The sequence below is a fragment of the Silurus meridionalis genome, chromosome 18, assembly GCF_014805685.1.
Source record: "Silurus meridionalis isolate SWU-2019-XX chromosome 18, ASM1480568v1, whole genome shotgun sequence".
Taxonomy (NCBI): domain Eukaryota; kingdom Metazoa; phylum Chordata; class Actinopteri; order Siluriformes; family Siluridae; genus Silurus; species Silurus meridionalis.
In genome coordinates this window covers 14,743,661-14,766,939 of record NC_060901.1, presented here as the reverse complement: position 1 = coordinate 14,766,939, position 23,279 = coordinate 14,743,661, and the positions used below count along the sequence as shown (strand labels likewise).

The following is a 23,279-nucleotide window of genomic DNA, read 5'->3' as shown; positions in this document are numbered from 1 at the left end:
TAACAGGAACACATTCGGCTGTAGTAAACGCAACAATGGAGTCTTTTTTACAGTCTGTGAAACTCAGGGGTCTGAGGATTTACTGAACGATAAATATTTGATACATTCAAAAATATTTGATAAATATAAAAAGCATCATACGTTATCAATTCTACAATCACAGTGATCTTTAACACCATGTATTTCTTAAATATCTTTTTAAATATCTGCAAGTGTTTCTGTGTTGAATTTATACTAAAGTCTGATGGTCTCCTATTTATATATTTGTTTGTTTGTTTATTTGTTTTTCGAAGTCCTTCATTTTGCTTTCGGTCTTTGAAATGATTAGTCTTTTCACATTTCACTTACTGGTTAGTGAACATCTCAGGATGTTTACTCAGAGATGCTGTTCTGGTTACAGATAGAATTCCTTCTTTATTCTCAGCTACATTTATTTATAGCGTCCCAAAAAATACAAGTATTCCCCTGTTAGCAGGAAAATCTTTACAAGTGTAGCCTGAAGCAAAGTGCGCAAGTCATCAGCAGGACTTTTGAGACTAAATAGAGAGACACACTGTGAAGATGGAACAATCTATATTTAATTCTAAAATATATATCTGTATCTGTAATCAGATTTAATCCTATTGCATTTATTTGATCAATTCAGTCTTTAATTGGTCTCGATTTAGAGATGCCTGTACCCGATTTTTTGTTTTCCAAAAAATAGTGTAAAGAAGTAGTAGCATAATTTAATGGTGAATTTAAGAAGAATCAGGTGGGTCATGTTCATAAAACTCCACATTTTAGGATCTTGTGTGTTCCATAAAGTTTAGATTTCATAAAATGACTGACATGAGGTGCATTGAAACACAAACCAGCACATTAGACCAGAAGTCAGTTTTATTAATAGGCTTTATAAACTTGTTACAACTTTATAAACTCGTAATCAATTGTTATTTTTTTATCCTGTTCTATGTTTATTCTTCATCATGTTATATGCACAACTAAACTACAATATGTCCTTTTAATAAGTATAAATACATATAGGTAGTCTTTTTCTTGTAAGCTTTATATCTGACTGCTCGTTCATAAAAACCCCATGCTAATGCAAATTTTTGTGTTGTGCTCTATGGGATTTGTACTGGTTTCAGTTTTACCTGTTTATTAAGAATTATGTTTGTATTCATCCGTTTGAAAGCTGGATTATACAAGAACCAACCTGCATATTATCAGCACTTATGTAAACCTTCTTCAAGCATTGAAAGCAAAACTTTTTACACAAACATGGGCTGACCAGCAGGGGTTCTGTCTTCTGAGTCCTGGGTCTACAGGGGGACTGGGGAAACTGGTAAAGATAAGTAAATTGACACAGTTATTGATTCTATGCATTTATTCCACGCTAACACTGTTGCATGTCAACCTAGCACAAAAAGTATATATTATCAATATTAAAGTATCAATCCTAACCCTAACCCTAACCCTAGGTCTTAAATGAAATTCTGGCCTTTAACAAGATTTAAGACGAGATTGCATTGAATCTATATAAAAAATGTAACAACCCCCACATTGACCTTGGCATCGTGCCTGGATTTAGCCTATTGTGACATGATACGATGGCCGAGTAGATTGAAGAAGCACAAACTCAAAGTACAGTCTGATTTCACACATCATTTTGCACAGAAACTAAAGATGAATCTTGTAAAAACAGGTGTTAAAATGGCTGAATTGATGTAGCAAAAAGCCTAGTGTACCCCCTGGAAATTATCAAAAGAGTTAATGTGGGAATAAAAACCAAAGCATTACTGAGAAAAGAGGCACTACATGGGTATAAAACATTTGCACAAAGGAGAAACAGTAGTAGAAAAGCCTAAAACTGCTGTAGAAGGACAGGAGAAATATTTTAAATTTTTATTCTTTTTCACAAATAAATGGAATTGTTCAATATCTATAAATAAAAGAAGATTCAGAGAAATTTATTAGAGGACCTGCTTAAATTGTATGTGAAATTTGAATGGCACCGAAGGACCTTTTTGCTGAGACCTCTATTCATTCTGATTTCTTAGAAGAAGCATACTAAATTTTAACATTTTGTTTATTATAGGAGACGTATCTTATCTGAAAGACTGATTTCTTTGGATATACAATTGTTAATTAGCAAAGAATCATTTACTTGGTCAAATAGAAGAATTATTCGAGCAATAAAATGTCCTATATCCCATGCACAGGTTATCAATTAATGGCTGTAATTTAATGTCTGTTGAGTTCATTACACAAGTAAATTTTGCTGTGCAATAAACAAAGAAATCAATGCAAAATAAATACCAAGTGCTATTTTTTTATAAGCTGCCTAAATATGTCGAAGTAAATTAACCAATGTTGAGGAACTGCACACGTTCAGAAGACTAGATCATGTTCTGCTAAGTTCCATATGTTATAATTTTTGATTGAAAAATATTGACAGATACTTTGAGCACTTAACAGATATGGATACAGATAAACATGTAGATACAGATACAGACATTGGCAAAACGTTACACCCCTAGTCTGGTAAGGAAATGTGGTAATTCCATCTGCAGAAAGAATGAGAAGGCTGTGAAAGCAACAGCCAGACCTGAAATCACTATCAAATTTGTATTATTTGTATTTTTATTGTAAACATAATATAAACATCATTATAATTGCATTTCTACGTATAATTTTTCAAATATGGTTCTTCTGAAAAGCCACAGTGGGTTTTATATGTTACAATTATATATCAATGATCAGAATAAGATCCGTAAAACAATTAGAAATACATTAAAAGTGTATTAAAAACATTTATAAAATGTTAAAAAATGTATGCAGTAGTATAAAGTCCCAATATTAAATAGACATAATCTCACACTTTATACTGTATACAGAAGTTGTAAAAAATTGAGTTGTTGAGCTTTTTCCTGTGAATTTGTGCATCGAATACCTGGTTTTGCTATTTGATGTGTGTATTTGTGTGTCTTAATGTACATTTGTCCCATGAGGCCAGTCCTCTGTGTCAAACATGTGAGACACGACATAATCCTTGTATTGTCCATCAATCAGCTTAGCAGCATTGTTCTTGGCAAACCAGCAGTGGACAGTGTGTGTCCCGGAGTAAATATTTCTGCTCTTCTTTACCACATCCACAATGCGCTCCTTCACCTGCAGGGCCATGTGACCAGGACCGGGGTTACCCTGGGTCATGGTTTGTTCTTGTGTACCATTTTCTGTTGCTGCAGTGATGTTTCCAAGTCGCTGTGTTAGTGTGACCTCTTCATAGATAAACTGACCTGAAAGGATAATAAAGCTGTTATTAATGCAATTTGTTACCCTGGCTTCTTTTTTTAATAATAAACAAAAACATAAAAGAATAAAAAATAATGGGGTCCCACATCATTAAACAAAATGAACAAATGGCAAAAGCAAAAAGGGGTCTTGTGAAGATAGACTTTTATGAGGCAGGATGGCATAAATACCAGCAGCCATATCACCCTGTAGCCCAAGACAGCTTGCCCACTGAAGCTAAGCAGGGTTGAGCCTGGCCAGTACTTGGATGGGAGACCACCTGGGGAAAAACCAGGTTGCTGCTGGTAGAGGTGTTAGTGAGACCAGCAGGGGGTGCTCACCCTGTGGTCTGTGTGGGTCCTAACACCCCAGTATAGTGACGGGGACACTATACTGTAAAAAAAAAAAAAAAAAAAAATAGCACCGTCCTTCGGATGAGACGTTAAACCGAGGTCCTGACTCTCTGTGGTCATTAAAAATCCCAGGATGTCTTTCAAAACAGTAGGTGTGCCCGCATCCTGCCCAAAAAAAACTTGCCCGCTGGCCTACTTAATCATCCCCTCATATTAATTGGCTATATCACTCTATCTCCTCTCCACTAATATGCTGGTGTGTGGTGGGCGTTCTGGTGCAATATGGCTGCCGTCGCATCATCCAGGTGGATGCTGCACATTGGTGGTGGTTGAGGAGAATCCCCCTTTCATATGTATAGCGCTTTGAGTGCTGCAGAAAAGCGCTATATAAATGTAACGAATTATAAATAATTTTTTTAAGGTTTTCAGATAACTGTTACTGATCACATAATAGGCAATTAAATGTTAACAATATCCAGTTTCCCAGCATAAATCTGTGTGAGTGATTTTAGATATACAACTGCTCAATTGTTTATTCTAATATTATGACTCACAGCAATAATATTTCCAGCCCAATTACATCCAAAAAGCAAACATAATAACTAAAAATAAACCCAAAAAGCTGGAAAACTTCCATATTCCAGCGCAAATTTCAATTATTTCATTCATACAACTGAGCAGGTGAGGGTTCAGGGCCTGGCTCAAGGGCCCAGCAATGGCAGCTTGGTGGTGCTGGGATTTACATTAGCATTATTACTAATATGTGGGAAAAAAACCCTATAAACCCTACATCTCCCTCCCTAAATCTCCCAAAGTTTGATATTCTCTGCTTAGTCTGTTCATGTATGCAAAATCAGGCAGTTGGCTATGATTCAATTAAGAGAATTTAATTTAAATATAATAAATAGATTTATTTATTCAAGTGTGATTTTTTAAAACGTGTGTTTACCTAAGAGTCCGTGTGTGTCCTTGCTCAGTCCCTTGCTGTCCGCTATGTAGAATCCCAGATGGTCTCGTTGGTATGGGGCAGGGTTTTTATAAATATGCATCAGGATGATGAACTGTATTGTCCCCTGAATGGTAATCGTAATATTGGCATTGGCAACTACAGCCACCGCTACATATTTGTTATCCACAGAAACACTGGAGCTGCAAGGAAGGATGAGGCGATCAAGGCTGTCCACAATGACCTTGCGTGGTGTCACCTCAATGTACGAACGCCTGGGCTTGTCAACAACAATAAGGATGGAGCTGAAATATGTGCGCTGCTGTTTGTGACTGCCAGGGGGTGCTGGAGCGCCAATTAGCTTCCCGTTTACTGTCACACCTTGAAAATAAATCCGATTTAAACACAATCCCACACATCTGTAGGATATATAAGTAACATTTTAAGCAAAAAGCTAATTGTAATATTGTACTATACATTTTTGCCATGTATTTGATTGCCATTTTTTACTAATTCCTGCATTCGCTAACCATTCCAATAGTGCATATGCATCCCTTTCTAGCACAACTGATCAAGCAACAGAATGGTAATACCACAGATACACTTCTGAAACTGTAAATTAATGTGTCACTGTGTAATATATTTGAAAAAATGATTATATGGAAGCATAAAATAAGGTAAATAATATGAGGCTTACCTGAGTGTTTGTGGTCGGTCACTAAGCGGAGGACGTCCCCAGGCTCTCCATTAATGTTAAAACACACAGTAAGTTTACTTAAGGGGAAGTCAACCACAAAGTGAGGATCTCCATCCGCTAGACAGGGAGGAGACACACATTTTGTAAAATATATAAAACATGAGATTTACAAAATCTTCTAATTCATTTATTTTTTACTTTAGAATGCAATTCATCTTAATAGATGTTTAAGAAAATCCCTGTCCCTGTCTAATGAGTCAATCTCAGCAATTAATTCTATTAAAAGAAAGAAACAAGGTGTTTCCAAGCAGAAACTGTTTTATAATGAATAACTTCATATTTATCGTTATTATTCATGCACGGGTAATCAGGATACAAAAATAGGGATTGATAGGGATGATATAAATGATCAATACAACAACAATGAAAACTTCAGGTTAAGTAATTTATATTTATTTTAAGTAAGTCTCGTGATGGTGTAACAAGAATTGCAATCCTGTGTTTTTAAGGTCAGATTTTTAAACAAAAAGTTCAAACCACACAACTTGACCCAAAGGCTTTTTTTTTTTTTTTTTGGAAAAAATAATAATAATCAAAGAAACCCTCAATAATTCATCTTATGATGCAATTGTTGAAATCAAATAACCAAAATGGCTGTTAAATATTAATCGCATAGATCTTTTTAGAATCTGGGTTATATATGCATCTACAACCACACGTTTGTTTCATTTCCACCTTGAACTCGGAGTGCATTTTTATTATTATGATTAAGCTTAAAAACATACAACAATGCCAAGGGTATACAAAAAAAAAAGAGTTTGTGCAGTGTCACCGTGGCTACTCACTTCATACCAAATTAGTTTTATTTGTTTTGTGCATCCGTGAAAACACTAACGAATCCATTGTGCATAGAATTCCTAACCAGGAAGTGGCATACACTAGGGATTCTTTAGGGTTTTATGTCCAGCTTCTAGAATTTCTCTTAAATGGAGAAAATCCTGCCAAATCCACATATCAAGGGAGTGAATGAATGAAGGATGGAAGGAATGAAAACATTAGTTAAATTTAGCTGGAAAAAGCAGAACAGATTTTAAGACAAATAAATGTGAATATAAAATAAAAATCACACACACTTACATACACATTTGTATTAACCAAATGTATTAAATAATAATAATAATTATAAATAAATAATAATAAATAAAAATAATAACAAAACTCCATTTATTTTATTTAAATCAAATTTGTCCTAATGTAATCAAAATAATAAAAAGTGTATTGCTCTTTAATTAATTATATGTTTATTTTGTATTAAATATTATCAAATATTATTTTATATATTATTTAAGAAAGTAGGCATTTAATTTTAAATTGTTTCAAAAAATTTAACTGTTAAATTCACAAATGTTAGCAATAATAAACTGAGTTAATAAAAGACGACAAGCAATTTTATGTTTTGCATTTCTTGTACATAACTGTAAGCCCAGTAATACCAGTTGCTTAGTTGCTTTAAGAGAAAACTGGAAGTAACTCTTGAGTAATCAAGTTGGTCTCAACAAAAAAAATCTACAAAAAACAGCATTTTTGGCATATTTTTTACACTTAAATCCAATACGGCTGAATTTAAACACTTCCGCAAAGAAGAGAGGGTGAAAAATCCTTCTGCATCAATGTGAAAGGCTCGTTGGCAGTTATCGCAAACACTTGATTGCAGTTTCCAAGGTGGCACAACCAGTTATTAGGTTCAGGGGGCAATTACTTTTTCACATGGGGGCAGGCTGGTTTGGGCAGCTTTTGTTTTCCTTAATAAATAAAATCATAATGGTTGTATTTACTGAACCTGAATCATTTAATTGTGACAAATATGCAAAAAAAATAAGGAAGGGGAGAATAATTTTCACAGCACTGTACAACTGAAGAGACGGAAGAGGGTTTTTTTGGTATTGTCTGTTCACACAATGTATTTCAGCCAAGTCTTTATGGCTGGAACCTCCTCTCATTCCTTTAATGCTTTTATCTCTGAGAAGCCATCTCTAATTGCCACTTAAATGCATACCATTCTTCAAAAGGCTACTGTCTGTAGCATGAAGCCAGATTCAGGCCTAAATGCATACCATAGCACATGAACCACACCGAAGTTCACACACACAATGCCCCGTAATCTGCAGTTATATGTCAGCAATTAGAGCCTGCAGTGAGTTCTTCGTAGTGTTTAACTCCCCTCTGTTGTAGGCCCCTTTACTCACACAAGCTAAATTACAAGTCAGGTTTTTAGACAGCGACTAATTATTTTGTCCTTCTGCTTTCGGACTCCTTACACAGTCGTCAGTTAGAACAAAGGTAGGAAATTACCTGATGTTTTGGACAGAGTGACAGACTTTTTGCCAGGTCTTTTAAGTCCATCTGTTGCAGACAAAACACAAGAGACAACACTGTTTAGAGACTGCTTAAAGGCGCAGTCAGACAGGAATAATAATAATAATAATAATAATAATAATGTGTCTTGGCTTGTACTTAAAAGGTCTCACAGGATTTCATACTATACTATTTCATACTTTGCTTTTGCGGTAGTGAACTGATTAGAATAAAAAAAATCCACCTTAATCCAGATACAGTTGATCTGCCAGGACACGTTTGCTCCCTTAGTTTGCAACTGAAGCTACAATCTTATAATATATATAATATAATATATAATATATCTTAATGTAGCCGATGTCAAAAATACCTGAAACATTCACTAAATTGTTACAAATGAATAAAAAGTGCTAAAAATCGCTGTCATTCACAAATTGCTGAGGAATAAACTGCTTCAAGTGAAAAATATTGAAGAAAACAGTGAATTTGTGGTGGAAACACACCACCCTGTTATTTATTATTTTTCTATATCCCTACATCCCACTGGGTTTTATTTCTATGCTGAAAGGCGGAAAGGTGGTGCAGAGTGTTTATTGTTTGCTCCTTTCCACGTCTGCACTGGTTTCCTCTAAATGAAAGTGGTTACTGAAGATAAGTGAATTAATGAATTGATAAACATTCATCACCTATGAACTACTTTAGCTTTGTAGTTTCAGAACAAAACAAAAGAACTGAAAAATGTTGAAAAAAACTGATTGGACTGCAATTAATAATTTTAGAGCTATTATTTATCCACTCATTTTCACAGGTTTTCATCCAGCGGTTGTTAATTTGCCAATTCCCACCCTGCTATCATATAACAGCTAGCAAAGCAGCCATGGAACACCACCATACTCGTTGGAAGGCACTAGGTGTGCTTTTTTAGCATGCACTAGCATAAATGTGCAAAAGTGTGAGGCGAGCACAAACTTTGCTTTCCAGACTCAGCATGGATCTCTGTAGCTTTGTCAGCATTCCAATTTGCATCTACCTGAAGATTGGGTGAATGTTTTTCTGAACAGTATTTCTTGAAAGCATTTTTTTTTTAACAAAAGAAAACTAAAAAAGAAGGTCAGCATGTCTCACGTGTGGTCTTGCCAGCTCTGGCTTCTGTGGCTGGCTGTTCCTTATTCCTGTGCAGGCTCTGGGGCGTGTCCCCTGTCGGCTCCTCCTCTGTTAACCGATTAGCCAAATTTGAATGTGCAGGGGTTTCTGTAGTCTCAGCCCCTGCTATAGTCCCATTGGTGAGAACTTGTGGCGTCTCCACCTCCATTTGTGTTAGTGGCGTGAGGAAGTTGTAAGAAAGTGAAAGTTCGGTGGCACGTTGAGTAAAATTCTCTCTCTCTGAGCTAGTTTGGCTGCGTACACGTCCATTCAGTCCATCTTTGACGCTCAGGAATCCCCAGAGGCGCTCGACGTAGCCGTCTGCATTTGGTCCAGCTTCAGCCTCCTCCACACGCCGTTTGGTCTCACGCTCCTGCTCAGTCAGCGAAATGTCCTTCTCTATTACAAGGCTGCGATCACTGTTAGTGGCCGTCACCTGCACATGCAGGGAGTCCGAGCTGCGATTGGTCAGCTTTCCAGCCACGACGATCTCAGAGCCATTAAAATAATTGGGGAAGAGGTTCTGTGTGACATATTCGACGGAATCCTCTGAATATTCAACACGGATATCAGATAGCAGCGGGGTGCCAATTTCTGCATAGAATCTACAGAGATACAGAGAACATGATACTATTAATTTTATTATTAAAGGTAGCTCTATTTTCACTGATTGGCCCTTGAACATGCCTTTGATTTGTAAATAAACAAAAGAAAAACTCACAAAAAAAACATTCAAAACACCACCTAGGTGGTGGGTAATTTGGTAAATTTAATAAAGTAAATAGAACCTACACTGTGGTGAAATTGAAATGAGAAACTCATTGAAATGAGAATCATCCATAGTTTTCATTACAAATTTTTAAAAAGAAAAAATATTTAAATATAATAAACAATAACCCATAGTTAAGTAAGTTTTACTAACTTTTTAAATTAAAACAAAAATGATACATGTAAGCCAAAGGTTCTGTTTTGCTTGAAAGACATCAAACTCCCAATCATAGTTTTGTAGAATACTGTAGGAGTGATTGCTGTGATTCTGTAAATCTTTGGATTCTTTCAGTATTACTGTAATTACAAATAGTGAACATTAATATTAACAATCAGTACACTTTGTTAGCTCTTTCCAGGTACATATTTACTTTAAACTGACCTTTTTGGGTCAATCCCTGTGCTTTTCTGGCACTTAATCTCTGATCTAAAGTTAGGGCTCATATGTAAAACAGCTCATAAGTCGAAAATCTTTAAACAGATTTCATGATCCTTTCTATTTAAATATCAATCTCTCTTGGTTCATCAGTGCTTTCTCTTATTTTCTCTCTCTGTCTTTCTATTTCTTAAATAGATAATGAAATATAACATCTTTACAACAGCTTATAAAAAAACAGGGAAAACCTTCATGTAATTCGTAAGCAATACAATATGGTAAAATTCCTTTTTTTTTTTTTTTTTTTTGCAGAATCCAGCTAATTAGAATGTTAGGACATCATTAGGGGTCAGAACAAAAGGTTATGCACATGCCCATGTTATTATCAAGAGTCTTGCTCAAGAGCCGGACATTTGCAACTTGGTGGTGCGGTGACTAGAACTGCTGACCTTCTAATCACTAACCTGGAGCCTTATTGTCAACTTTTGTCAAAAGTTTAATTCCAGCCCTAGTTTAGAGTATAAGCTTTGCCAGCAGCCAATAAGAGCATGCCTGGGTGCAGAAACAATTAAAAGTGATTACCAAAGAAATTACAGCTAACTAGGGGCTTACTGCATTGAAGAGGACAAACAGTAAATTTACTACAGCATGCCTAATTAGACTTTCACTATTACCACATGATTGAAGTATTTACCAAAAGCATTAAACCTACACCGTTCCACCATTCTCACCCTTTGAGCATGGTGCTTGCATCAGCATCTTCTGGAATTCTCCGCATGGTGCCACAGTTCTCCAGCGCCATGCGGTCCAGGAGCTTATAGTCAACGTCGTTGCCCATCCCAATTGTAAAGATGCAAAACTTTTCCTGCACAGCAGACTTTGCGTTTCCCAGAATGACTGGTGTCTGGACCACACCCACAGTGGGCCGTCCATCAGTCAAGAAGATAATGAGGGACACGCTGTTGTGATTCATCTCCTCCTTTTGTAACAGGTAGTCTCTGAGCAACAACGAGCCGGCCTGGAGGGCACTGTTAATATCTGTGCCTGGGATTGGCAAAAAAAGAGAGAGACAGTACCAGAAATTTAAATAATGACCTAATTATGTAGTGTTACAACCTGGAACTAAAACAGACCCACTAGGCATTGTATGTCATGAATCTCTACAAAACAGCACTTAATTCCATAATTTAATCAGAATTCATGTCAACCTGTGTGCAAGGAAAGTATCAAGCAATCTCACTAGGAATACAAAAACACATACAGTATCATAAAAAACATGCTAACAGAAATTAATAAAGAGGGCCAGGCCACTGGCACTGAGAAGCCCTGGAAGATGCAAAGTTAGAGAACGTCTCTAGGTTACGTATGTAACTCTGGTCCCCTGAAGGGGAATGAGACGCCGTGCCAACAACGCTTTGGGAACGCTTCCATGTTGTCTATGCTCTGAATCATTTGTGTAATCAGTCCAATGGAAAACGTGGCGTCACTGGTGGGGTGACGTCATGACCAGGAAGCTAAAAAACACACATGGAGTGAAACTGCACTAACTTCTGAAAAGGGAAGGAAGTGCTGAAGGTATGCAGGCAGTGTGGCATGAAGACGCAGCGTCTCGTTCCCTCAGGGAAGCAGGGTTATATACGTAACCTAGAGAAGTTTCCTTTCAGGAACTCGAGCTACATCCACAAAATTTTGGGAACGGAAGTCCAATCACGCCAGACTGACCAGTCCCTGTCTAGCATGAATGGGCACAACTAGATCGAAGGACTGAGAGGCCAGGAGTGACACCAGGCTATAAAGGCATTGCAGATGTCTTGGAGAGAAACTCCAGAGGACAAGCCTTAGAGGCTGCCACACTCCTGGCCGAGTGAGCTCTGACCCCGAAAGGAGCGGAGCGACCAGAGGACTCATAGGAGGATAAAAATCCATCGACAATTCATTTGCTGAGCATCTGCTGGTTCGCAGGGAGGCCTCTACTCGGAGGGCCATTGCAGACAAACAGTTGCTCTGACTTTCTTTACAGGCTTGTTCTGTGGATGAATATGTCCAGTACTCGCACCGGTCACAGTCGGGTCAGCTTTTCCTGGTCTTGGGCTTGGAAAGGAGGATGAAGAATGCCTGGAGCATAACAGGTCATGGGACGGCCAAGGGTACCGTGGGGACATACCCTGTTCTAGGGTAAAGGAAGGCACTGGCCATGCCTGGAGTAAACTCCAGGAAAGAGGAGGCCATAAAGAGGGCCTGAAGATCCCCCACTCTCTTGAGAGAGAAAATGGCCAGGAGGAACACAGTATTGACTGCGAGGAACCTCCAAGGCACCTTGGCCAACGGCTCGAAGAGAAGCTCCGATAAGGCAGTCTCGGTCATGCTGGAGGCCTCTAGCCTCCAGGTACCGCAGAAAAAAACCTGTCACCAATGGGTTTTACCCAGTGAATGCCCCGCAAGGGTGCATGGTACGCCACAATGGCGGACAAGTAGACTTTAAGGGTGGAAGGAGCCAACACTTTGGCAAACTGTTTCTGAAGGAATTCCAGCACTGAAACTGGATCGTCGGTGTACGGCCTCTTCATAGAGGGAGCTCTGGATTGGAGAATGGTCTGTATAACCTCATCCTAGAGCCAGAGTTATGCCTTGGTGCAGCTCTAGGGGCCTCCTCAGAGGCGAGGAACCCTCCAAGTCTGCTGCAGTACCAGGCGGGAAATGGGGAGGGCTTTTGCTGGAGCTGTTACCGTTACTGAGCAGGGTTAACAGACCAGCTCGCTAAAAGGATGGATGCATAAAAGTATCAAGCCAAAGCAGCTTTACAAAATGTAACAGTTAAGGACAATGAACAATGTGTATTTATCCCTGATGAGCAAGCCATGGTGACTGTGGCAAGGAAAAAGTCCCTTTATGAGAAAGAAACCTTGAGAGAAACATCCTTCACATCTATCGTGACAAACCAGTCCTCGGAACTAATTTGGAACATGACCTGATTCAGGGTCAGTATCTTGAACCTGAGTCTCAGACGTAACCCTCCATCCTTAATGGGGTCTATGAAGTACCAGCTGTAGAAACCAGGCTCTCTGTCTGATGAAGGGACAACCTCGGTGGCCTCCTTCCCCAGAGCCTGCTCAGGCCCCACCAGGATAGGGCACACCCCATTGGGCTGGGGCGGAAGAGACCCAAATTGAATCGACTAGCCTCTGTCTACAGTGTGCAGGACTCGCCGAGGCACGTCTAACGAAACCTCCAGCGACTGATCTCTGGTATACTTAAAGCTGAAGCTTATGCCCTTGTGCAGCTCTAGGGGGCTGATGAGAAGCGGCAAACCCTCAAAGTCCACTACGGTACCGGGCAGAACAAGGAGGGCGTTTCCTGGAGCTGGCTGGAGTGCCAGGGCAGGGCGGGGTGGGGCGATCACCATATACTGAGGTGCACAGTGCTTCATCCCGGGGGAGTCCCCAAATGGTCCTGTATCAGAACTTTTTGACTTGAGCGTCACACAGGATCCCTACGAATGGGAAGTGCAAGACAGGTGGCTCTGCTTTTTGCACCTCATGATGCTGGAGGTGTGGGATTGTGGTTGGGACTGCGCCCGCCGAGCAGCCCCACGAGAGCGACATGGGAGATACCAGGTGTATTTCAATATACACAAGAGCGGCTATCAACCGCCCAATGGTCCTAGCGGTCTCTTTAGATGCCCTGAGAGCTACGTCTGTCAGCGGATTCCTTTGGAAACCGACCTAGCGCTCCCAGACAAGCGACACAGAGATTTTATAGCTTTCTGGTTATGACGTCACCCTGCCAATGACGCCGCACTTTCCATTGGACTGATTACGCACGTGATTCAGAGTGTGGACAACGCAGAAGCGTTCCCAAAGCATTGTTGTTGCAGCTCAAGTTCCTGATAGGAAATCATGTGGCAAAAGTTTTTTTGTACTGTTGAGACCATAATATCACCATGTTTCCGGAGATGTTTTTCATCAGTAGACAATATGAAACTGTTTACAGTATACACACTATTATTTTAGGTTCATACAATTTATAAGTCACGCCTGTACATTGGCCCAGTGGGAAAACACCCTGTCTGCCAGATACCCTGTCTGCTCCTAATATGTACAAACATTTGTGGACTCATGACCATAAATTAAAATGTGCTGTTTGAACATCCCATTACACATTTAGTCCCCATTTGCTGATATAATAACCTCCACTCTTCTGGGATGATGTTCCACTACATTTTAAAGTGTTGCTGTGTAGATTTGTGCACATTTAGTCACAAGGGTTTTAGTAAAGTCAGGTACTGATGTAGGTAAGGTAAGGAGGCAGTCAGCGTTCCAATTCTTCCCAAAGGTTTTCAACAGGGTTGAGTTCAGGATTCTATAGCAGAAGATCTTTCACTCCAACTCATGTAAAACATCTCTTCATGGAGCTGGCTTTGTGCACATGGACATGCTTTGTCATGCTGGAACAGGTTTGGGTCTCCTAGTGTCAGGAAATTCAATGCTACCAAATCCAAAAGCATCCTATTGAATTATGTGGCTTTAACTTTGTGGTAACAGTTTGGGGATGACCCACATACTGCTAAAAATTCATGTGTGCAAATACTTTTGTGTAAGTAATAATAATTTATTGATAGGTGGTAAATAAAGAGAATAAAGGTGAAAGGTGTGGTACCTCCATTCGGTGAGATCATGTAGATAAACTTCTTGGCATCGCGTACGTTGTACGGCGTAACGGGCACTAGCTTGCCAGGCTGCCACACTCGTACACGGTTGGAAAAACTGACGAAGTTAAAGTGATCATTTGGACGCAAGTCACCAAGGATAGTGAACAGAGCTTCTTTAGTCTTTTGGAGAAAAAGAAAAATGCCATTTGCCAATTGTTGGTGAAGAAACTCAGATTTAAGCTTTCACACACAAACACACACACACACACACACACACACACACAACAAAAACTCAACAGCTCACATATCACTGCATGTTAATGTAAAAAAAAAAAAAACGTTAAATAGTCTGATACACATCTCTTCAGCTTAGCAAGCAAGTAGAAAGTTCACTTCTTCAGAACTCTTCTAATACATATGTCTTGTGCAACTCATTGGAAAACAAAATTATTGTGCAACTGCATGAAGGTGAAATGCCTCAGAGTAATTGTGTGGAAAATGTGATTTTGTTGGATTTGTATGATAATATTTAGCTGTGACACTTTTCAGTGTTATTCAACAAAGTGCTTTTTTAGGGGGGTAGAAAAAATTATTTAGTAGTGACTAATGCTTATGAAAATACTGCTTTAGAACAAACACTTTTAATGCACCTGTTTCATTTTGGTCCCAAGCATAGAGGCACTGGTGTCAATCACAAACACAACGTTCTTGGGTACAACAGGCAAGTCTTTGGGAGCGAAGTAGTGCACAAAGTGTCCATCCAGCACCTGTGGAAAGCAGAAATGTTCATGAAAGTTTGCATATGTGTGTATGTGCGTGCGTGTGTGTGTGTGTGTGTGTGTGTGTGTGTGTGGTGTGTGTGTGTGTGTGTGTGTGGTGTGTGTGTGTGTGTGTGTGTGTGTATATGAGCTCAGAGTGCTGCAGTCCAGCTGTGGGTGGACTTGTGTCTAGGGAAAAGAAGGAATTGATTTGCTTTTGGAGTAGAAAAGACAGAAAACTCTGCTTAGTTAGTGTGTGTTAGAGTAAAAGTGAATGAGTAAGAAAACTGTGTCTCTAAATCAATAAAATATCAGTATAAGTGTCATTATACCCGATTGTACAATATAAATTAGTGTTTATATTGTACAATCGGGTATAATGACACTTATTTGTATCTGTGTCTGTTCAATGCTTATAATGTTTGTATCCATATTTGGATTTAAGCCAGAGGTGGGCATGGCCTAGACCTAGACACAGGGCTGTTGGACAAATCAGTAAAATTTCATTCAAAACACACTTTTTTAAGCTCCTGATACAGTTCCTTAATGGCAGCCACGCGTCTCAAGTAACACAGTTAGTTATGATTTCATTTCTAGATCCCTCTATTGAAGCTTTGTAATTAATTTGACTGAGTAGCAAAACTAACTTTTCTCTTAAAACATGTAATTCCTACAGTAATGATCTGTTCACAAAAATAGGCAATGATTGTACATTTATCATATTTACAGTTTTGGATTATTTATGTTCCAGAAAGATCTGAACATCTCTAGAAATGCTGTAAGAATATACCAGTTAGCTGTGGTGCTGCTAGTCATCATGAGGTCCTTTAAAAATTTTAATGTCTGTATAAATCCTTTGGGGGGATGTTAAGGGTGGTGTTCTTTAAATCTGGGTTGTGGGTTCGAGTCCCAGCCATACTATTCTTGACCCCTAGCAAGGCCCTTAACCCCCCCGTGGGTGCTCAGTTGTTGGAATAGGGATAAAGCAATTCGCCATGGACTGTCCCAAGCCCGGCTGCAAAAGGAGGAGGGTGGGCTTTGGGCTAGCAACCCGACCCCATAACTAAGGTTGCTACGGAAACGACAAGTAAGCCATCAGGCCCTTGCCACCATATTTACATCATAGTGTGGGAGGACAAAAAAATGTACAGTATGTACTTCGATATAATAAATAATGGGGATAAAAACCATGAAATACACAGAATGAATGTATAAGTTAATGTGTATTTATAGAACATAAATGTATAATCTCCTTCTGAACATCTATATTTGCACAATTTTCTTTGCTGCTGTAACATAGAAATTTCCACACTTATCTATATACCACATTGATTATTGTGAGTTCACACAGTGTGTCTAAATGTGTGTGTATGTACCTGAATATCACCGATGCCTAACTCTCTCTCCACATCATAGCGCACTATGAAATCTCCCAGCATGCCATTGTTGGAGATCCTGACTTGCTGAAAGATGTTTGGGGTAAATGTAATTTTGCAGAAGGTCTCATTCTGTCGTATCACTGTGGAGGGCGGCATGTTGTCAATACCTAAAGAGAGGGACATGGAGTGTATATCGGATTAAAACTGTATTTACTGTTATACTTTCTATTCAGCATAAAGTGTTATAACGTGTATTCATGCTGCTTACAGTTGTACACACTTTAAAGTTAGCGAAAAATTATGAATCTGTGTTTGAGAAGAGTGTAACAGAAGAACAGCTGGAACCTGCTGCAAATTTGGACATTTCTCTCAGTTTTTGGGTGGGGACAGTCCCAAAAGGGAAGGTTCCAGGATGATGGAGCTTGTATTTAAAGAATGGTGTGAGATGACGTGAACAAAGTATGAGGTAATAGATTGTTGTGCAGGCATGGTGGAAATAGGTCAGTGTGAATTCTAGAACTGTAGCATTCACTTAAGACTTTTTCTAGATTACTTTATATACAGTATATATATATATATATATATATATATATATATATATATATATATATATATATATATACTGTATATATACTGTATATACAAAAATGACTATAGCAGTAAGACTTTATATTATCAGATACAGTAGCTTGTAATTAAGGAAAGGTTGGAACAAAACAAGAATGTATCAAGTGCACATTAAATCAAATTAAAATTATGACTACGATTTGTGCTTTAATAAAATATGAGATATTGGGCACAGCTCAAGAAAGCTAAATAAATAAACATTCTCTAATCTGTTTCATCAAGTGCATCATGAATAATGGGACTACGGAAATTGTACTTTAAAACTAAAAGTTTTACATATTTTAGGCAATGTAGAACGTCTAACATCCTATTTGAAAATTCCAAAAATTATGGTAATTTTCTTGTTGAAAAATGCACAATGTGGCAGTTATTTAAGGAGTAAGGCTAACAGTGTTGACAGGCATGAAACTAAGACCTGAAATTCTCTTTTCCATAATTAAATCACTGAGGACTGCAGGTTGCATGAACAGTTTTGCATTTAAATGCCCATCACATCTCAACATCAAACAAACTAATGAAAGGATTCGGTGCCACGCAGATAAGGACGGGTTTTCTTTTGGGTCTGGTTCCTCTCATGGTTTCTTCTCCATGCCATCTCAGGGAGTTTTTTCTCGCTGTTGTCACCACTAGCTCGCTCATTACAGACAAACTTATAAACGATAAACTTATAGACAATAATATATGCATTCCAATCCATATTAGATATTAAAACGCAGCTAACTGAGAATTCCAGTATAGAAAGAAATACCGTCTGCCCTGCTGTTGTTCCTGGATCCAGATGTTTTGATTTTGCGCAAGGGGAGAACTTTGAGGTGCTTGATGCGTGAATGCTCCACGATGGTAACGGTCACACTGAGCTTGCTGACCATTTGCATGGGTCTAACACTCGTCACGTGCTGGTAATAACCCAGTCGTCTCTGCAGCAGCTCCTCATATGTCAGAAGAAAGATGGCACGGTTTCGCCCAGGGATTTTCACAGACATGCGAAACAACTCCATTTCTCCCTCACTTCCAAAAAAGAGTGGGATGAAGAGAAATGGAAAGAAGGATAGAGCATTAGATCACAGATGATTCAGTAACTGGGCTGGTATTAGCATGTTCAGAGTTTCTATTGCAGAATTGGAAAAGACATCCTCCAATTTCGATGTATCTTTCTCCAGTCTCTATACACTCAGTTCCCAATGCCTTCAATAGTAGGAACATGCAAAAATCCTTCTCTGGAATGATAGGAACTAAAAAGTATTTGGAAGGTTTTTGCAAACTAGAACATAAACCATGTAATAATTAAAACTAAACACTTGCCAACACCTCAAAATTCTAACATTTAAATTTACTATCACTTTTTCAGCCATTTACTGTATATTTACATTTTTAAGGTTAACCTTCTTTTATTCCGTATTGTCACAAAGAGAAAGTGATCAATGAATGCTATAGCTTCTATGATATAGATATGCTTTGGTATATGAGAAATATTATAAACAAATGTTGTTACAGGATAACAGTAACTCTACTTTACAAGGAGGCGCACTACATTTCCAGACGGTGGATTATTTTCCTATAACATCATGTCTAGATGTAATTTGTTCCTTATTTATTCAAGACTTTATGACCAATCCAATCTGAGATTTCAATTATTCTGTGGTATAAATGATAATAATAATAATAATATCAAAAGGTACATCTAGTAGATGATTGCTACCCAATAGACCTAACTAGCATCAGCGAGCTCACCAGTACAGATAGTTTACTATGGATAGGTACATTTTACTTTTACTTAACCAAATATTTTGAATATTATCTGTACTCTTCCAGCTGAAAACTGTACTTAGCATCCACCATTTAGAGTGAGTGTCTATTAAAAGATCTCTTTAATGAGATGCATAAACATAGTTTTATTAACTGTATTCATTTTCATCAGTGGACACTAGTAGCATTGTACCTTCAGAGGCCCCTCCTTACCTGTTCTCTGCTGAGTCCTTGTCCTTTGGTGTGCCATTGTTCCCCTTCCTGTCCTTTTTCAGTTTCTGTTCCTTTGCCTTGATCTGGCTGGGGAACACTCTCCCTCCCACGATCCTGCAAAAACAAAAATCAGCTTTTCATAAACTCGTTGTAGTCATGACTACACCTAAATCAAGGGCCCTACAGAGTTTGTAAGTATGTGGTTTTGTTTGTGATATTAATGCTAATCTAAACTCTCACAGGCCCTCTGGTGACCTCTCTAAACCTTTTCTAGTACAAAATAGCCAAAAATCATTCATGGAACAAAAAAATGTAATGCAACGTTGTATTAACAGCATAAATAATCCAGAGAATGGTTTAAGTAATATTGTAATCTCAGAATCTTTTTAGACTGATTGTATTATTCCATATCAGGCATGTGAGAATCTGCATTGTTTGAAAGTTGAACAAAGTATGTGTCTTATGATCTCAAAAGCCAAAATGTCTGAAAGTGCTATAAATTTATCAAGGTTTAAAAAGCAGTGTGGCTTTTTTAGTCCAATGGCCATTTAAAAAACCTTCCCAAAAACTCAGCTTCATCACTTCTAAACCATTCTCAAGTCTAATATTATTACAAGAACATGCAGTGAAATAGTCCAGTTCAAAGGGCCTGGTATGGTCACTTATATTTAGTAGCCTGGGAAAACCATTCACATGATCAAATGTTCATAATTTCGACTGTACGCTGCACATTTATAGTTTAAGTATATATTTTCCTTTTAAATTAAAATAGAAATATTTTTATTTAAGATTTCAACTCCGCTGAAGGATGCACATCATACTTCTGGGATCTTGCCTTTGAGATGAATAAAGTATCTATCCATCCATCTATCCATTGTTGTCTTATTACCTAAGGTAAAATACAATTATTAAATTATTAATTATTAAAAATGATCTCATCACCTCACATGGCTAATCACCGTCTATATCGCAATCTATTAACTTAATTATTATTTTTGTATTTGTTTGCTGACATCGGCTTTGCTAATGATATATTAGCAACAGGCATTTTTGACACTCTAATTAATTGATCAGATTTGATCAATCAAATAAATGGATTGTGTGAACAGTGTGAACTGTTCCACTAAATTACTGACTTCATCTAATAATCAGAAAATCACACTTTGCAATATAAAGTTCGACATTTCTGGCTATCTGACTACATTTACTGCAATATTTGTTTCATGCAACTAAAAAACAAAGAATTTATACCAGAACTTTCTGTGAAATACAGGTGCTATCATAAATAAAGACAAGCTATGAGAATAGGGAACTGTCCATGCTAAAATGTTTTTGTGTGTGCTGAGTGTTTCCATGCTAGTCACTGTTTATGCTTATTTTGGAATCATTTGGTATAGTGCACTGTGTAATACTCACATTGTAAAGTTGGAGATGTAGGCAGCTGCTGGGATGTGGAACATGAAAACTGCCTGAGATGCTGCACTGTGTTTGTTTAACATGGTGCAGGACACAGCGGTGAAAGCATAGCGAGAGATGATGGTGGTCGTGATAGAGAGCTCATGTATGTGTGGCTTAGTTATCTAAAATGAACAAACAACATAAACTCAAAAAACGGTAGGTTTAATACCAGTTTAATACAAACAGTTTTCAGTTTGATCTGAAATAACACATTTGCTCAATTAACCTTTTTATTATATGTTATTATTAATAATTAATGATATTCATCTATGTGAAGACACTAATAATGTTAATGATGTTGGTGACCCCTGGTGTAGAAGATCTTGCACACAGACCTGACCAGAATCCCACTGAACACCTTAGGGATGATCTGGAACACCAACTAAAATCCTCTCACCCAACATCAGGGTCTGATCTCACTTTTGTAGCTGATTAATCACATTTCCCCACAGCCACAATCCAAAATATTTAGCCTACCCATACGTGTAGAGATTTATAGTGCAAGAAAAAAAAGGAACCAATTTTCTATTCATTTTTTATTAATTAGTTTTGGAGACATCCACATGCCTTTGGCTACATATGGACTGTGTACCCCTTTGGCGTCATTTAGGGTTATGGTTAGGGTCACAACACGTCAAGTTTCAACTCCGCAGGTTCTTGATTAGAGTTCTATAGAAGTCTATGGGAATCAGTGCACGTAGAAAAATTACGCAAAAGTATCCGGACGAACGCGTCTGTATGTGACGAGTTGGGAGTGAGAACGTGATCGCCATTGAACATACGGTGGATAATCTGTGGGATTATGCAACTGGGATTTAGCCATGCATTTCCAATTATGTTGTAGGTTTGTGCTGATACGTTTTACTCTATGACTTGGTGATTTTAAAACAGACTTTGGCAACAAAAACAATAAAGGAGGCGTGCGTAAAAGCGCGCACCAGCTCTTACCTTATTCCTCACCTGCCGAGGGACTCTGTGCGGTGCCTGAGATAAAAAAACAAAAAAAACAAATAAAATGTAAAATTGAATAAATATATAAAAAATGAACACAAAATCTTTTTAAAACATATGCATATTAAAAGGAACTGTAACTCACTACATTTAAGTCCAATTCTGAAATCAGGTCATCCTCAAGATCGACATCATCTTCATACTCGTTTTGAGCAGAAGCTGCATTGTTACAACCCAAAGCAATAATGAGCACCAGGAGCAACATCTCAGCTGAAGGACAGAGCAAGACGCATGCTTTCCTATAAAACCGAGCAGAGAACTGTGCGTATTGGTTTCCCATCCAGACTGTCCTTCGCGAGTACACTGAACGCACATACAAACAAACGCGCGCGCCCGCGCACAACCCATCATTGTGGGCGTGTCTTGCTCGTGTTTTTGACTACTTATTGTTTTTGGGTTTTTTTGGGTTTTTTTAGCTTGGAATAAAAATGAAACAGTATAATTATCACAAAGCATATTTTTTAAAGTGTCTAATGCTCTAATTGTTTTTTTCCCCCACTTCCTTACACCTTGCTTGTATTTTCTTGGGGGGCCACCCTAATGTAATGCACTTTATGTCCAATAGGGATCCAGCTCATTCTATAAAAAATAGGAGGAGCTAGATTATGGAATTTTCTATAAATGTGGATTAGTATTTTGTGCCACTGAAGATAGAGGATCTATATAAACCTAACCTAACCTAACCAATCCTGATCCAATCTAACCTAACCCAAACTTAGTACTCCTGATCTAATTTAACCTAAACTAATCTAATATAACCTAATATAACCTAACCAATCCTGATCCAATCTAACCTAAACTAATATAACCTAATATAACCTAACCTAACCTGATCCAATTTAAACTAAACTCAGCAATCCTGAACTAATTTAACCTAACCTAACCTAACCTAACCTAACCTGATCGAATCTAACTTAATCTAAACTCAGAGACCCTGATCTAATCTAACCTAACCTAACCTAACCTAACCTAACCTAACCTAACCTAACTAAACCTGATCCTATCTAACCTAACCTAACTCAGCAATCCTGATATAATCTAATCTATTATAACCTAATCTAACCTATCCTAAACCAATCTAACCTAATCTAACCTAACTGATCCTGATCCAATCTAATCTAACCTAAACTAATCTAACCTAACCGATCCTGATCCAATCTAACCTAACCTAAACGCACCAATCCTGATCTAATATAACCTAACCTAACCTAACCTAATTTAACCTAAACTCAATGACCCTGATCTAATCTAATCTTACCTAACCTAACATACCTAAATCTGATTCACTATAACCCAACCTTACTTAATCTAACCTATGCTAACCTAATCTAACCTAATCTAACCTAACTGATCCTGAGCTAATCTAATTTAACTCACCGATCACGATCCAATCTAACCTAAACTAATCTAATCTAACCTGACATAACCTAACCAATCCTGATCCAATCTAACCTAACCTAAACACACTAATCCTGATCTAATATAACCTAACCTAACCTAATCCAATTTAACCTAAACTTAGCGA

The 23,279-nt window shown here is 38.0% G+C and overlaps 1 protein-coding gene across 1 annotated transcript; it reads right to left on the bottom strand.

Annotated features, from left to right (window-relative positions):
* Positions 1-1,873: 1,873 nt before the first annotated feature.
* On the bottom strand, positions 1,874-22,046 carry itih5 (inter-alpha-trypsin inhibitor heavy chain 5). Its single transcript, XM_046874046.1, has 14 exons — positions 21,840-22,046; positions 21,692-21,727; positions 20,702-20,865; positions 19,286-19,399; positions 18,075-18,334; positions 16,697-16,866; positions 15,213-15,329; positions 14,571-14,742; positions 10,646-10,958; positions 8,753-9,375; positions 7,625-7,675; positions 5,273-5,389; positions 4,579-4,956; positions 1,874-3,281 (listed from the first exon to the last, which is right to left on the bottom strand). Exons 1-14 carry the CDS (start codon positions 22,032-22,034, stop codon positions 2,971-2,973), a joined length of 3,021 nt encoding a protein of 1,006 aa, XP_046730002.1. The 5' UTR covers positions 22,035-22,046; the 3' UTR covers positions 1,874-2,970.
* Between the last annotated feature and the right edge of the window lie 1,233 nt (positions 22,047-23,279).